Raw genomic sequence first — 17,385 nt, forward strand, 5'->3', positions numbered from 1 at the left:
CGGTTTGAGTCACAACACACTTCCCACTTGACAGAAATTCAAGGTTAAAACATAATAATGTAGTCTTGGCAGTAATAGATAGCATAAAAGTCCAGATGCTTGTTTAAGTCTTGGTCATCATGTAATAATTAAAGGGTATTTAGGGCATTTACATAGTTCTTGATTTTATGCTTAGATTTTCCACATGCTTGGAATTCAAGCTTTTGTAGCCTTTTTTTTTTTTTTTTGTTACCTTTCAAAATACTAAAGACTTTTTGAAAAAAAAAAAGAGCTGTAACAGAAAAAGTTTTCACAACTTGATTTTTATCTTTTGGTTATTTTGATCTGCAGTTTTCTAAAGGAAAAACATTCTTTAGAAAAAGTATGACATGGGGAGTTTTTTCCCCATTTTAGGCTTCTGAGTGCATTCCAGACACACACAAAAGGGGAAAAAAAAAAAGAAAAAAAAGAAAAAAAAAAAGGTGAGAGGGAGTTTATATTTCAGTATCTATTGTAGCTTTCCTGTCAGTTTTTGTCCCAGATGGCTGTTTTGTTATTTTCCCATCTCCTAGGTAGATAGACAGAATATTTGAACAGCTGAAGATGACTACAGATTTTACTCTATCTTTCTCTACATGGTCATAGCTGAGTCCTCTCTGATATATCTTGTTCTGACTCTGCCAGTAGGAAATAACTGAGATAGATACGTTCCTTGAATTTACAACAGAGATGAGAGTTGCAAGACAGTATGGAGAAGGCCTGTTGTCTCTACACAGCTTGTTCCCATCATGTCTTTTTATGTCCACTCTCTGTAACCTCATTGTAAGCAAATCATTGTGGACATATACATTACAAAGAGGTAGCAAAGGCATTGTTGGTATATGAAAAATGAATTTGAGCTATTGACTAAAAATATTCCAGCAAGTTACTGCTAGGCTGCACACAGAACAGAGTCACAGCTGATACATACTAGATTCCCTACAGCAATTCTGTGACAGCTGCTGTGGACATTCAGCCTAACTTCAGCACACAGAAGTTTCAATGCATAGTCACATTTCAAGGTTTGTAACACAATATCTAAAAGAAATATCTGGGAAAGATCAAAGGAAAATATACACCGATATTGACACCATCTCAGTAATGGTAATTGTGACTCATGTTAGAGGAATTATTGCTGAGGAGTACTAGTTATGTAGCTGATGACAGGGAAATGCAGAGAAGAGTAAATCAAAGAGAATACCCTTTTCAAGTTTTCCATCCTCCTCCCCCAGTCCCAATCCCAAAAGGGCAGATTTGATATCAGGAAGATATTTTTTACTATGAGGGTGATCTTGAAGTTTCCTTCCAACCCAAACCATTCCCATAATTCTACAATTACTAAGCATGGCTTTAATTTTAAGGCTAAGACTAGCCGGCTCTTACTCCAAGACTATAAACCAATAACGTAGTAGGTGAAACTATCTGGATGACAAGTTTTTCATGTGTTGAAATTGATGTGGTAAGGGTTGCTCAAACAAATCCATCTTTTGGGCCATCCTCTCTTAGAGGAAACATATGCCTTGCAAGGCAACATGTAGGATATAAGGAAAATAGAATAAATAATAGAATATATTATAGAATATATTCTCGATATACAATATATTTTGTATAATATATCATCATCATGGCTTGACTTCGCGAACGAAGTTTTGGGAAGGGCTTTTACCCACGCTTACTACAAGCGCGCTGATGACTAAGAAGGCCAATGTGGGATAGGCAAATCCGGCTACAAAAAGCACAGCAGAAGGTATCCTTGGGTGGAACAGGTGGGGCGCGATTCTTCCTGCATTGTCTTTTCTCCTTGAGACTAGTTCTTCGTGAACTCTCAAAGGAGTCAGCGGCATTATGTATGGTGTGCCTCCAAGTCTCCCGATTGGAGGCCAAGGTAGACCACTGATGGTAGTCAATATGGCCAAGGCTAAGGTACTGTTTCAGGGAATCCTTATATCTCTTCTTTGGGGCACCTCTCTTGCGGCTACCGGTGGCAAGTTCACCATAAAACATGATCTTGGGGAGGCGGTGATCCTTCATTCTAGAGACGTGCCCTGCCCAGCGCAGCTGCAATTTCAGCAATATGGCCTCGATGCTGGTGACCCCTGCCTGTCCGAGGACAGTGACATTAGACACATAGTCAGTCCAATGGATGTTTAGGATTGTACGGAGGCAGCGCTGATGAAAGCGTTCGAGGAGTCGCAGGTGATGACGGTAGATGACCCATGATTCAGACCCATATAAAAGAGTAGACAATACAGTGGCTCTGTAGACACTGATCTTTGTACTTTTCTTCAGGTGTTTATTACACCAGACTCTTTTATGGAGTTTTCCAAAGGCTCTATATGCCTTTGCTATTCTGTTGTCTATCTCTTTGTTGATCATGGCATCCGAGGAAATGATGCTTCCCAGATAGCTGAACTGCTGAACTGTCTTAAGGTCTGACTCGCCGATGGTAATATGGGGATGGCGATAATCTTCTTGCGGTGCAGGTTGGTAGAGAACTACCGTCTTCTTCAAGCTGACTTCCAGCCCAAAAACCTCAGCCGCCTCCGCAAAGCAAGATGTTAAACACTGCAGAGCTGCTTCTGTGTGGGCAACAAGGGCAGCATCTTCAGCAAAGAGCAGTTCACGGACAAGATGGTTTAAGGTCTTAGTGTGGGCCTTCAGTCGCCTTAGATTGAATAGGCTACCATCGGTACGATATCGAATATAAATGCCGTCTTGTTCGTCGAGGTCTAATGTAGCCCTTTGGAGCATCATGCTAAAGAAGATTGTGAATAAGGTCGGTGCGAGAACGCAACCTTGTTTCACACCAATGGTTATTAGGAAAGGCTCAGAGAGTGCATCACCATACCTGACTTGGCCTTGCTGATCCTCATGTAACAGAATAATCATTTTCAGGAGCTTGGGGGGACAACCTAATCGTTCTAAGATCAGCCACAAGCCTTTCCTGCTCACAGTGTCAAAAGATTTGGTGAGGTCAACGAAAGTTACGTATAACCCCTTATTCTGTTCTCTACACTTTTCTTGCAATTGTCTGAGAACAAATACCATGTCTGTGGTACTTCTATTAGCCCTGAAACCACACTGACTTTCAGGTAGAAGTTCTTCTGTGATAGCAGGTACTAGTCTGTTCAATAGTATTCTTGCAAGAATTTTACCAGCAATGGAGAGCAGAGTTATACCACGGTAGCTTGAGCAGTCTGACTTGACACCTTTTTTCTTATACAGAGTGACAATGATTGCGTCACGAAAGTCTGACGGTATTTTGCCTTGTTCCCAACAGCACACAACTAGCTCATGAAATTTAGCGTGAAGTGCTTGGCCTCTATGTTTCCATATTTCAGGTGGGACTCCGTCAACCCCAGCTGCCTTGCCAGTTTTCACCTGCTGTATGGCCTTAAGAGTCTCTCCCATGGTAGGGGCTAAATCCAATTCGTTTTTCACTGGATGTTGCAGAATGTGCTGGATTCCTTTGCCTTGGACTACACGATTAGCACTAAAGAGGGTTCGAAAATGTTCAGACCAATGATTCAGGATGGAGATTTTATCTGTAAGAAGCGTTTGGCCATCTGCACCAAGTAAGGGGCTTTGAACCTGGAATGTGGGTCCATACACTGCCTTCAGAGCCTCATAGAATCCTCTGTGGTCACCCAAATCTGCACATAGTTGAGTCTTTTCTGCTAGGTTGAGCCACCACTTGTTCTGGATGTCTCTAAGTTTCTGTTGGAGTTTGCTACATGCAAGACGAAAGGCTGCTTTTCTTACATGGCAGAGTGGCTGAGCGAGGTGTGCTTGATGAGCAGATCTCTTTTTTGTCAGCAATTCCTGGACCTCCTGGTTGCTATCGTCAAACCAGTCTTTGTTTTTCTTTGAGGAGAACCTAATGGATTCTACAGAGGACTGCAGGATGCTGTTTTTGATATGTTGCCAAAGCGCTTCAGGAGAAGAATCTATAAGTTGGTCTTCAAGCCTAGTTTGAAGGTTAGCCTGAAAGCTGTCCCTCACAGCAGCTATTTGAAGATTATCAACATTGAGCCTCCTCCTCGGAATACCGCCCCTCTTAGGTTTGGGCTTGAAGTGGAAATTAAGCTTGCAACGCACAAGGCGGTGGTCTGTTTGGCATTCTGCACTAGGCATCACTCTGGTCTGGCAGACATCACGAATATTTCTCTGGCGCACTAAAACATAGTCAATAAGGTGCCAATGTTTAGATCGAGGATGCATCCAGGTTGTCTTCCAGCTGTCTTTCTGCTGGAAGATAGTGTTGGTGATGGTAAGCTGTTGCTCTGCACAGAACTCTAGTAAGAGATGACCGTTATCTTTGCAGCTGCCAACACCGTGCTTGCCTAGTACTTCTTTCCAGGCTTCAAAGTTCTTTCCTACTCGGGCGTTGAAGTCACCAAGGATTATGATCTTATCTTCTATAGGAACTTTCTGAGTGAGGTGACACAGGTCGGAGTAGAATTTTTCTTTTTCTGCAGGGTCAGCTTGCAGAGTTGGAGCATATATGCTGAAAAGAACAACGTGTTGCTTATTGTGTAGTGGAAGACGTAAGGAGATAATACGGTCGGAATGACCTATCGGCAAATTTTCAAGTTTAGAGATGATGGAGTTTTTAATCATGAGGCCGACTCCAGAAAGATGACTTTCAGTTTTGGGTTTGCCCGACCAGTAGAGTGTATATCCAGCACCATGTTCTTTGAGGCTACCTTCCTCATGAAGGCGAACTTCACTGAGTGAAGCAATATCGATGTTAAGTCGTGACAATTAATGGGCAATTAGTGCAGAACGGCACTCAGGACGCCCGCTGTTCGCTGTATCAAGCATGGTTCTGATGTTCCAACATGCGAGTGTCAATCTGGACACACCTTTGGAGGCAGGTGTATGCCTTTGTCTCTTTGTTTTTAATTGACCGCAATAGAAGATGCCTGTTGGCCGCGGCTAGCCAACCAGCTGGAGGCGGAGATGAGCTTTGGTTAGGCCACCTTTTCTAGGCCTCTCTCCATATGGAGCAAGCAGTGCTGTCCTTGAAAAAGGCTGCTTGGTCATTCAGGATGCTGCCGAACAAGACTGTCATCTCCTGGGTCAGACTTGAGCGACCAATGTCCTGAACCGCCTGCATGCAGGGTTGGGATATAAGATATAAACTATATAGAATAGGGTATAGAATAGAAATTATAGAGCAATAGAATATGAAAAAGATTCTGAGATAGTCATGGAGTCTGAGTCACCTACTGCTGACTGTACTATGCCAAGGAAAATGCTGGCCCCTGTGCTCCCCATTAGTTTAGTGAGAGAAAAAGTTGTTAATTTATTATTGCCCAACAAATACAGATGGCTGAGATAATCCCTATTGTTACTCTTTCATGAAAGACTAGGTAAAGAAAACACTTAAAGTGAAGCATTGACATTCACGGAAGACTAAATATATGAATACATTTAAATACATGCAGATGTGTATAGATGTATATATCTATATATGTGTATGTATATAATGAAATATTCTTAATCTTTGTTTCCCTCTTCTGAGTCCTTTTTCATCATTTGTACAATATCCACCTAAGTATTCATTTCTCTAAAAGAAAGTGCATTTTGTCATGGAGTAGCTCTCTCTAATAAAATAAATTTAACAGAACAAGGAACTAAGAGTAAAAGGAAGCAGACAACGAACTGAACTGCAGTTCGTGATCACATTTCTAGCCCCGTATGTTTCTCCTCCATCTTCAAGGAGAATTCCTGGGTGAAGATCTGTCTGGACATGAAGTATAAAAACTACTTATTGCCTTCAACAATCTCTAAACAAAGACTCCGAAAAATTAGGTTGCTCATTAGAAATGATAAAACAGTAAGTGTTCTGTGACTCCATGACCTTCTATTACCACCAGCAGATTAGTTTCACATTTTAGATAATCTGTCATATCAAAATCTCTTTCACAGTTTCTGACCTGGAAACCAGCACCTCCTGCAGTTCACGGGCCATATCAGGACTTTTGCATGCATCTCAGGTTTGTTGAAAAGAAAAATGGAGAAAGAACATTTACAAACTGCTGAAGAAGGGAAGAAAAAATGCATGGTTTTGACATCCCGTCCCTCCCCATGGAAGCAGCTGGATTTGAGAGAAATGGAGACTTGCAATGCAAATAATTTTCTTGGATATTATGGGAGATGAAGCTGTTGATATTATAAATATCAGGCAAGCCACCAGTCTTTAACTAGTAAATTTTAGGAGTAATGTAATTCCAATAAAATTGAGAAACAGATAAGACTGATGGAGGAGAGAAAGCCCTTTTAAACATTTTGATTGATATTAAAATCAAACACATTGCAACAACATTTCAACAGGTTTTATATTTGAACATTCAGTTCAGAATCAAAGCTAAAAAATCTCACTTGGCACCATTCAGAGCACAGATAATAGGGGAAACAACCCAGAAGCAAACATGGAAAACCAATACCCAGATATTTTTTATGGCATACTGATACTGTCCAAGGGATCCAAGCCTGCATTCTCAGAATCCTGTAATTAATGCATCCAAAAATGCCCTTAGATTGATGAAGCAGAAGCTCAAAGGGATATGTGATTGTTTAAATCATCAGGAAACAATTAAACCAGATGGGGCTATCAACTGAAAGGGCGTACCCATGAAGAATAATGGAATGGTTCAGCCAAGGAACACAAACAGCATTTAAACAGTCTTTCAAAAGAACAACAGCCTTATTTAAAGAAAATTAATGTGATGAAAAATCTACTGCACAGCTCTATGAACTATTGCAAAGGTGAATTAGTCTCACCAAGAAAATACTGAGCATTAGTTCTGCTTCTGAAATTGCCTAAGTTTCAGCTGCCAACTGTTTGATCTTGTTAAGTCTTTCTGTGGTAGACTGTGGGTTTATTATGTGGCTACCTTAATAAAAACTGAAGCTAGTAAAAATGCTTTCAAGTATAAGTATTACACCATAAAATATCAAAAATATAAATTGACATTTTTATAAATGAAAGATTCAAGTGGAAGCAGAATAGTATGTTTTTCAAAATTTTAATGTTTACCTTTCAATAGCTCTTTTCTAAAAATCTTTTTAGAATCAAAGAATCATAGAATCAGCCAGGTTGGAAAAGATCTTTAAGACCATCAAATCCAACCATTATTCCAGGACTGCCAAGACCACCAATAAAGCATATCACTGAGGGCTTCATCTGTATGGTTTTTGAACAGTCCCAGGGACGGTGATATCACCACTTCCCTGGGAAGACTGTTCCAATGCCTGGTCACCCTGTCTGTGAAGAAATTTTGCCTAATATCCAGTCTAAACCTTCCCTGGCATAGCTTGAGGTTGTTATCTCTTATCCTATCTCTTATTACTTGGGAGAAGGGACTGACCCTCACCTCACTACAACCTCTTTTCTGGTAGCTGTAGAGCGTGATAAGGTCCCAACTGAGTCTTCTCTTCTCCAGACTAAACAACCCCAGGTCCCTCAGCCGTTCCTCATGAGACTTATTCTCCAGGCCTTTCACCAGCTTTGTTGCCTTTCTCTGGACCTGCTCCAGTACCTCAATGTCTTTCTTATAATGAGGGGCTCAGAACTGAACACAGGATTTGAGGTGTGGCCTCATCAGTGGTGAGTACAGGGGGATGATCACTGCCATGGTCCTGCTATTTCTGATACAGGCCAGGGTGCTGTTTGTACACTGTTGGCTCATGTTCGGCCATCAGTCAGCACCCCCAGCTCCTTTTCCTCTGAGCAGCTTTCCAGCCATTCTTCTCCAAGCCTGTAGCACTTCATGGGGTTGTTGTGGCCCAAGTGCAGGACCTAGCACTGAGCCTTGCTGAACCTCATACCATTGATCCAGCCTGTCCAGATCCCTCTGCAGCCATCTCCCCTAGTTGGCTCACTAACCAGGTGGGTTAAGAAGTTATCTTAAACACCTTCCAAGAACATCCTGAATTTTCTTCTCTGCTGTGTTGTACTTCCAGCAGATGTTTGGTAGGTTGAAGTCCCCTACGTCACAAGAACAAGGACAAGCGATTGTGAAACTTTCCCCAGTTGTTTGAAGAGTACTTCATCTGTAGCTTCATCCTGGCCAGGTGGTCTATAACAGACTCCTACCAGGATATCAGCTTGGTTGGCCTTCCCCTAATCTTCACCCATAAACATTCAGCCTTCTCATTCACAACACTGAGTTCAAGGCAGTCAATGCACTCCCTGACATACAACGCAACCCCACCACCTTTTTTTCCTTGCCTGTCCCCTCTGAAGAGCCTGTAGCCATCCACTGTAGCACTCCAATCATGCGAATCATTCTGCCATGTTTTCTGTGATGGTGATTCTGTCATGATTTACCTGCTGCGCTATGGCTTCCAGCTCCTCCTGTTTGTTGCCCATGCTTAGGGGCAACATAAATGCATTTAAGTTGCCCTGTGGATCTGGACTCCAATAGCAGCACACTACCCCTTGGCTCATGTTTAGTTAGCCTGGTGTTATCTCCTTTCCCCTTCGAACCTAATTTAAAACCCTCTCTATAAGCCCTGCCAGCTCCTGGGCTAGAATCCTTTTCCCCCTTTGGGACAGGCATAACCCACCTGCTGCCAGCAGGCTTGGTGTTGTGTAGACTGACCTGTGGTCAAAAACCCCAGAATTCTGGTGCTGACACCAGTCACAGAGCTAGAAATTAATTGATGAGATTTTTCAGCCTACGGTTTTCGAAGGCACCTAAGGCATCTACAATTTTTTATCATAAGTGAATCATTTTGGTACACAAACATTCACTGCAATTTTCTGTCAATCTTTTATATTTGTAGTTATTGAGTTTTTATTTGGAATTCATAGTGTTTTCTATTTTTATCTTGGCTTCAGTTTTCTTAGATTTAAAATCAGGGTTTTGAGATCAATTAATTTTTAAACAGCTTGTGAACACGTCTCCATTTTAATTACTTTGCTGAAGCAAAATCCCACTGGGCAAAAATGTCATTCTTCTGTGACACTTGTTCAAGTGCATTATATGTAATTATTATGTTTTTCATTTGGACTGTGTTTTCCTGGCAACTATTTATCTGAAGGTTCTCAAAATAATGTGCCAGCAACTTATGTAAACCCACAACCAATAATAATGAATATTTTTCACATTAATTTGAATTTATCTTGGCATCTTGTAATACCATCCAGTGCATTGGCAAACAAATATCAAATGATTTAATTTAGAATGTCCTCCAAATTTTGTTTCCTTTCAGTGGAAATCCCCTGCAAGCTATGTCTATAATTTTGAGACATCACAGAAATGAACAAAAGATTTTCCAGATGTTTAACATCTTGCATATTACCGCATATGTTAACGGGTATCTGGTGGCGAGTCCTGTCAGACACGTGGAAATAAAGAGCTGAATACAGACACTGTGTTTATTTGGAAGGGCATGTATTATGTCCTCTATTATTAATCTTTCAGTTTCCTGAAGAAGGCATAAGAAAATATTTCTTTGAGAAGTTTCTTTCATAAAAGCCCTACAAAAACAGTTAACAAATAAGGGGCTTAGGTCAAAATGTAGTAAAAGATTTGAGTCTGCAGGCCCCAGCACAGTGCATGAAGGGCATCTGGTGCACCAGACATGATGCAGGGCAGCCTGCATGCCGAGCCAGCATCCACTGTTGTTGTTCTGACATAGTCACTGGCTACATTAGAGCTGTAAATTACATATTTTAAAATATTCCTGTAAGCAGGAACTGGACCCCAGGCTTTCCTGGTCTCTTTGGTAAGGTGGCTGCCTGGCCCTTCTCACCAAGGGGCATCTTCTTTGCCCTCTGAGGGCACTTAGCCCCATAACACAAGGGTCTGCCCAGAATTGACTTGTCTAACATAGGCGTCTAATTCAGACATGATTCATAAAACCAAGAGTCTGTGTTTCCTTTATGGCAAACAGAATAGGTGCCTTCGAGCTTTTCTGAGGAATTAAGTACCTAAAATAGCCTAGATAAGCTGATGTACTTCTTGCTCTGCTCCTTTATTCACGCATAACCTTTTTATTTGCAATAAGATCTTTCTGAATCCTGAGTTTTTATACAACAAACATCTACCAAAAACTGCCTCCCAACAGTTTTTATTACATCTGTTGAACCTTAGTAACACCAAGATCAGAGTGAATCCCCCTCATTTGCCACTCAGTAATAATAAATGTTATGCATCTTAAGCCAGTTGTGTTTCAGTTTGCTCCTGCTCTCAAAGCCCTCTCTGTATTTTATCCAAGAGTTCGTTATCCAAGACTTCTTTAAACTAAAAAGCATTCCAGCCCCCATAGGAAACACAAAGCAAATATGCTGATGTATGTGTATACAGGATAAATATCACTATCATAATAAACTTTCAAATAAATTACCCAAATCTGAAGAGGAAGGAAGGCGATATTACCTTTACTGCTATTCCTTCTCAGATTTTCTAAAACCATGGCTCAGAAACCATGTCTAACCTATGGGATCCAGGAGCACTTCCCAGCCTCCCTGTCTTAATGTATGCCTCCTACGCTCTGATGTGAAGTCAGAGGCATAGGCCCAATCCTTCTTTCTATGACACCAGGAAGGTATAGCAGCTGCCTTCCACCTCCACTGGAAGAAACCTAAGCATGCTGACCAAAACCAAGCTGCTGGTTGGGTTCCCATTCTGGACACCTGAATATTCAGAATGCCAGGCCATACCAGGGACCTGCTCGATAATGCAAGCACAAACTTAGGATCCTTAGACACAAGAAAGCTCTGTAATCTGCTCCTGTTGGGTCTTGGCACCAATGATCTTTGAGTTGCTTAGGCTGGGCTAGTTTTTGACACACCCAGAGAGAGAACTGGAAGCAGCTGAGGAAAGCCACATGAGTGGAATTTGGTGAGCTGGAGGGAGGGAAGTCAGACTGTAATTTTGTACTGCTCTTGGCAGCAAACTCCTCTCTTGAATCTTGTCCATATTTTCTGAAATGTGTTTAACTTACCTTTTGTGCAAGAGGTGCTGGAGAAGCGATGTTGGTTCTGCATCCTTGGACAGGCACCACAGCAGGTGGCAGAACCAAAGTTCCTCTGAGTCCATCAACTGGGATCTTATACTACTGGATGGTGCTGCAACACTGTAAACACCTCTATTGCTGCCTGCTACAGTCAGGTGAGACATTCCCCTAGCTCTGTATTTTGTCTCCAAACTATGGTACTGACCACATCCTCAGTGGGTGAATGTAACGAAAACGCCATCCTGATTTACCCTCCTATTTCCCACTGAGCAGCAGTCCAGAGGCTTAGTGAGCTGTAGGTTGCCACTGGTTCAGCTAAGCTCCATTATTTCTACTTTAGGTTTTGCAATGACTCTTAACAAGTTCCATAACCAATTCCACACTTTGTGAAAGTGGACTTCATTTCTTGTTTATTTTGCATCTTTCTCCTGGAAAAGATGAAGAATAGTTACTGCTAATGCAAACTGAGCAGCCTTGGCACCAGATAGTACTGTCTACTCAGATTCCAGGCTTAAGGGTCTGATAAAACTTCAGTGAAACTAATGGGAATCCTTCCAGAGCAGCATTACCTAAAAGGCGTGGACATACTGCACTCCTAGAATCCCATAGGAACATAATCCTATTCATCCCTTTACTACAGAATGATTAACAAAAAGGTCTACAAAATCTAATTATTTCACAATACTAAACTGCTTCCAATGCATTCCCAGATGTCAAATTCCCTCTACATTGCCAATGCAGGAGCCAAACCCTTCGTCTTCTCTCTTTTAGTTTCCACTGTGCACAAAGGGATGCATGATTACAAAAATGTGTAGTGGCATAAATGAATATGAAAGTAGGAGAAAGATAAAATACAATGAAGTATTAACCATTAATTCAGGGAAAATCTAGCACTATGATAAACAGTGCCTAATCATGGATGTGTTTAAGTCACTGCTGAAATTTAATGTGTGAGGCATGAAGAGGCAAAATAAGGAGGGCTGAAGAAAGATCAGCACTGCAAGGGCCATTTAAGTAAATCATTATACTCCCATTATCACAGTTAAGTAAAAGTAAACAACAGTTGTTTATAAATATCTCATTTTTATACTGCCTATTCCAGTACTTGCTATACTGCTCAAAAGCTTAGCCCCTGGAAACACAGGATATCAGCTTCCCAGCTGCCATTTTGTTATCCTCTTAAAGCAGCCTTTAAAAATGGGAACATGAAGCAAACTCACTCAAAACCCTCAAAAGCCAGGGACTAACCAAGCCACTGAGGTGTTTTTTAATGCCATGGCTTTCAGAAAATCTCCTAAGTGTCTTTGTCTCTGGGTTTAATTACAGAAGTTAGAAATACTGGAACAGAGGCTGTGACAATGACCAAACTTATGAGTCAAATTAACAAGCAGCAAATCATTCACAACAGAGGTTAACTCTACATAAAAGAAACATACAGGGGGGATAGAATATCTCAAGGAGACAATCAGAATGAGGAACGAGCTCATCACAAGATTCAGGAAGGTAGAAAGCATGCGTTGCAGTGATATTTCTGGGTTGTGTGTTTCCAGTGCTAACTACAAGTAAGAAACAAAGCACTCCTCCAGTGGAGCAGGTTTACTGAGAAGCTCTAGATGGCTGCTCTAACTTCTAGGAAAGGCGGCCATTAAACTGCTGCTATCCCACAGCCTCCACAGGCCTGAGTCACTCTAAGCTCAGATATGGGAACTGTACCTTTCAACTTCAAATGTCAGCTCCTCTAAAACCATCCTTCTCTAAATCCTCTTCCTTTCATGGGCTGCTTACTGTGTTCCTACTACACCTGTTAGATCAGTTAAACAAAATTCAGAGAAAGCAACTTGGTAGCAATTCTTTCCTACATACCATATCAGTTTTAATTTACACTTTAATGTATGTTATTATCAGATCAGAAACAGCTAGGGCTATATGTGAATTCACATATATCAACATGAACACCAAAACTTAGGAAAAGGGAAATGTAATTCAGACACAGTGATTTTATTTTACTGACTTTGGTATTATAATCCTGATCACTGTAGTTATAAGGAATGCATAGAACCGAGCATTCCTACACACTTAATCCTAAGGACTGATATGGAAAATAATAGACTTATAAATGCTGTGGACATGAGAGACAAAAGTGTATGCCCTGTCCCCACCGACCCTGCATCTCATTTTTATCCATTACTTTAGTTGAAAGCCTGCATGGGAAGTGCTCAGAAAGCCATATAATCCAAAACGAGTATGTCCTGGCACAAAATTATGGGGCTATGGATGGCTTTCAATGGGATACCAGCACTAAATCCAGTCTCATTTCTCTGTTCAAAACAGCAAATTGATTGGCACACAACACCTCACTGAGGATGTTTATGGCATATTTTGCAGTCATACATAGCCAAAGCAGTCATGTTTTGAACCTGTAAGTTACTCACACATTTTTCACTTTAAATAAACCTGTAGTTTTATTGTACGATAGTACAGCATGTGCCTTTTTAGCCAAAAGCTCAGCATCACACAACACTTTAATCTTCCATTTAAACATACACATTCCTACAACACAGCTCAGTTCACCTAGGAAAACTACATAACGAGAGTCCTGGCTACAGTGTTTTTAAGGATGTTTACTTACAGCAAGAACAGTGGCAGTGATTCTGGTGTTGTAACATTTAATTACTTTAACCTGTTCTCAGCACAGCAATAGCAAGAAGTCATTGAGCAAAACAAAGAGATCATTTAGGGGACACCACATTTGCTCACAAATGAAACAGTAGACCAGAGGATCTCACACATGTATACAAGTACAGATTAGAAATCTGTTACGAGATCATTTTGATGTAATGTCTACACTAACTATGCCACACAATCCATCACACAGGAAGACTGGATGCATGACAGGCATTTCACCATGTAGTAATATAGTTTGGGTTGAAATTGTTAGGTTTGAAAGGGGCAGAGGAGGGCATTCTGTACAAATATACACTTGCCTTATTACATTAGTTTACAGGTCAGAAACACTCCTGTAGCCATTTGCCCACTTGCCAGCAGCCTCCTGTTACAATTTGCTTTTAGATGGTTTGCTTCAATTTTATATGATTCAGCTGAAAACAGTATTGTTATTTCCAGACAGAGTGTTTTCTGTGTTATGTGTCTTAGCCTTTCAAATTGTCATAAACACCTGTGCTGGTGTAACTGGGTATCCTTTATGCATGTTCCTGTGCACAACTAGCCACAAGTTGTTATCAAGATATGTTCAGATAAGATTTTTCATTTGCAAAGGGGTTCCTCATTGCAATGGAAATTTGAATTTTATCACTGCATAACAACTTGCTGCAAGTGAAGCTCCCCTGAAGTCTGGAGTTAAATATCTACTACCCAAATGAGCTACAGGTCGCATAGCAAACTCCTGATCAGAGACAGAAACTTTGTTCTATTATTGTTCAGTTTATCTCTGTATGTAAAACCTTAAGTCTGTTATTGCTATTTTTATTTCAAATTCTCAGAAAACATTAATTTCAGTAAATTTTTAAATACCCAAAGGAGGTAAATTTGGATCCTACTCCTAAACATGTGATTTTTCACTTATGGCAGGAGCATGACAGTGTATTGTTGGTTGGTTCTGAATGGTACTGAACTCCTACAGCATCAACTAAAATAATACGTTAATTAAAACACAGACAGTGATACTAAAGAAACAGAGGAAGGAAACTGATATCAAACATCTGATCTTGAATTAAAATAGACCAGCAATAGTGTGTAATCTTTCAAACAGATGAGATGTTTAGCTGCTATCAAGTAGCATACCAGCAGTGGTTTCGGGAGAATTATACCAAACTTGCACCCACTATGATTCACATGTATTCCCTGACTCCACAAATTTCACTCATCTTAGGCAAAAATACTGAAACAAGTTAATTCAAACATACTAAAAAAATGGGGGGAAGGGGACCTTTTTTAATCAAAGTTACTTTTTTGTACCCTCTTCAAGCCTTTTAGAAAAAAATCACTACACCGAAAAAAATAATTACTTATCCATCATGCTTCTAGTTTTAGATAAGACTAAGCAGCAGAAGAAACAAAGTTGGAAGCAAAACTGTTCTTGGCTAAGTGCATGTCGTCAGAAGACTTCCAGTTCATTGTCTAAACTGTAATGTTTTGGTAGCTTTCAGTGAAGTTACAAACTTTCAGCTGATCATCTAGACACCACTGACACATGGAAAGATTGTTCAAAAAGATAGTTATCTATTTAAAACAGACATCACCTGAAACAATTTTTTTTCTTGCTGTAAAACAACCACAAGCAGTATATTAACAAGATGCACAAACTCTTCTTCTTCTCCCATTTAGAATTTTTTATTTGGTTAATAAGTAAGTAATGAGAAATAACTAAAACCTGACCCTGAAATATCGTTAACAGTTTAAGGAATAAAGTTCTGCTATTTCCTGAATTCACTCCATGCCATCTTTAATAAAAGAGCTTATGCAGATTCCTTCTCCTTACTAAAATTAAGACAGTATATGTTTCTTACACATTAAATAGCCCCAACCAGACACATATGAAATGTTATATTGAATTTTAATCCTTGTAAAACATAATTACACAACACACTTAAGATAAATCTTTTCAATAACACCCATTATAGGACTCAGTAAAGAGCACTTTCTACTACTACGCACTGTCAAGTATTTGTGGCAGTATTGGGAATTGACTACAGCATATTTATTTTTTAAAATCAAGAGTTAACCTACATATTCTGAACTTGCAAATAATACACAAGAGATTGTACTTCCATATCGGCTGCAGAGACATTCACTCTTTTATTTTTATTATTTGTATGTAAGAGTAAATTTTCTGTAACAATATGAATTAAAATTAATAGCTTATTTACTAGCTAAGAGGCTAGTAGTTATTTGTAATCATATTAACCAAAAGATAATTGAAAAATTCAAAGTTAATTATGTGAAGTGCACAAAATCTAGAATATAGGGATTTTCCACAGTACACTATACTAAATCAACATAGAATAGTTAAAAGCTGTAAAGCCAAAATCTTAATTTAAAAATTTAGAGTTTCTGACATCATCTTCCACCATTCCATCAACTCTTCTTTCTCCTCTTCTTTTCTTTCAGACAATGACTCCAGTTCAAAATCAACCTAAGAGAAACAATCAAAAACATTGGTAAGACTTGTAGAAAGAAAGTCATTTATTGTAAGAGTTATTTATTCTAAGTAGTTTAACACAGACATGGGGCTTAGGGAGATACCTGCCATTTTAGGTTCAGTTTATTCCAAAGTCTCTCGAGGCTGATTTAAATATGTGTAATGCTAGAGTATCAGTACAATAAACTTATGTGGTAGGCAAAATTAAAAAAAAAAAAAAGACTTTTTCATATGAAATAGTCAATAAAGCAATACATATGAGCACTTACCACAACTGCAGGGCTAAAGGGCACGGCAACTTTTTTGGTTATTGCTAGATAGCCTGGTGCTGAGGCTGTAAGTTTGTAATTTCCAGGCACAAGCAATCTCCAGTAATCACCATCCTTGGCTGTAAAGAACAAGGAAAAAAAGAATCCAAATAAATAGGTATAAAATTAATTATGCAGCTAATGGAAAGGGAATGTATATCTTGTCAGAGCCTTTTGTATTCCTGTTAGCCCTTTCCTTTTGACTTTTCCTTTTGCCTGTCTGAAAGTATTCTTCTGTAAGAGCTCTATATGTCATTACAGATTTTCTTCTTTTCAGGTAAACAAAACACAGATTTAAATTCTGAAGCTGTGCTGTAGCCTACATGAAAGATTTTGCCTGCTGAGGCTGAAAGCTCTCCAGCACACTGAAGAAAAGAGTAACATGGGACAAACCTCAGTGTGAACCTCATGAAGTTCAACAAGGCCAAGTGCAAGTTCCTGCACCCGGATCAGAGCAATCCCAAGCACAGAAACATACTGGCCTTAGACTGGATTGAAATGAGCCCTGAGGAGGACTTTGAGGTGTTGGTTGCCGAGAAGCTTAAAATGAGCTAGCAGTGTGTGCTTGCATCCCAGAAAGCCAATTGCATGCTGGGCTAAATTGAAAGGAGCAGGACCAGCAGGTCAAGGGAAGTGATTCTGCCCCTCTACTCTCATGAGACCCCACCTGCAGTACTGCATTCAGCTTTGGGGCCCCCAACACAAGAGGGTTTGAACATGCTCGAGCGAGTCCAGAGGGCCAAGAAGATGATCAAAGGACTGGAGGACCTCTCCTATGAAGACAGGCTGAGAGAGTTGGGCTTGTTCAGCCTGGAGAAGAGAAGTCTTTGGGAAGAGTTTAGAGCAGCTCCAGTGCCTAAAGGGGACCTGCAAGAAATCTGAAGAGAGGCTATTTAAAAGGGTGTGTAGTGACAGAAGAGTTGGCAA

General features: G+C 40.1%; 1 protein-coding gene across 1 annotated transcript in view; it reads right to left on the reverse strand.

Moving 5' to 3' along the window:
• Positions 1 to 13,427: 13,427 nt before the first annotated feature.
• The window catches only part of CPE (carboxypeptidase E), a 56,989-nt gene continuing 53,031 nt past the window's right edge, over positions 13,428 to 17,385 (reverse strand). The window contains exons 8-9 of the mRNA XM_061373150.1: positions 16,420 to 16,538; positions 13,428 to 16,144 (exon numbers count right to left, since the gene is read on the reverse strand). Coding sequence (XP_061229134.1) covers positions 16,046 to 16,144; positions 16,420 to 16,538 — 218 coding nt within the window. The 3' untranslated portion in view covers positions 13,428 to 16,045. The remainder of the gene's footprint in view (positions 16,145 to 16,419; positions 16,539 to 17,385) is intronic.

The sequence above is a fragment of the Neopsephotus bourkii genome, unplaced genomic scaffold (genome assembly GCF_033783945.1).
Source record: "Neopsephotus bourkii isolate Nb327-2 ecotype Australia unplaced genomic scaffold, CSIRO-AGI_Nbou_v1 NB_168, whole genome shotgun sequence".
NCBI classification, from domain to species: Eukaryota; Metazoa; Chordata; class Aves; order Psittaciformes; family Psittacidae; genus Neopsephotus; species Neopsephotus bourkii.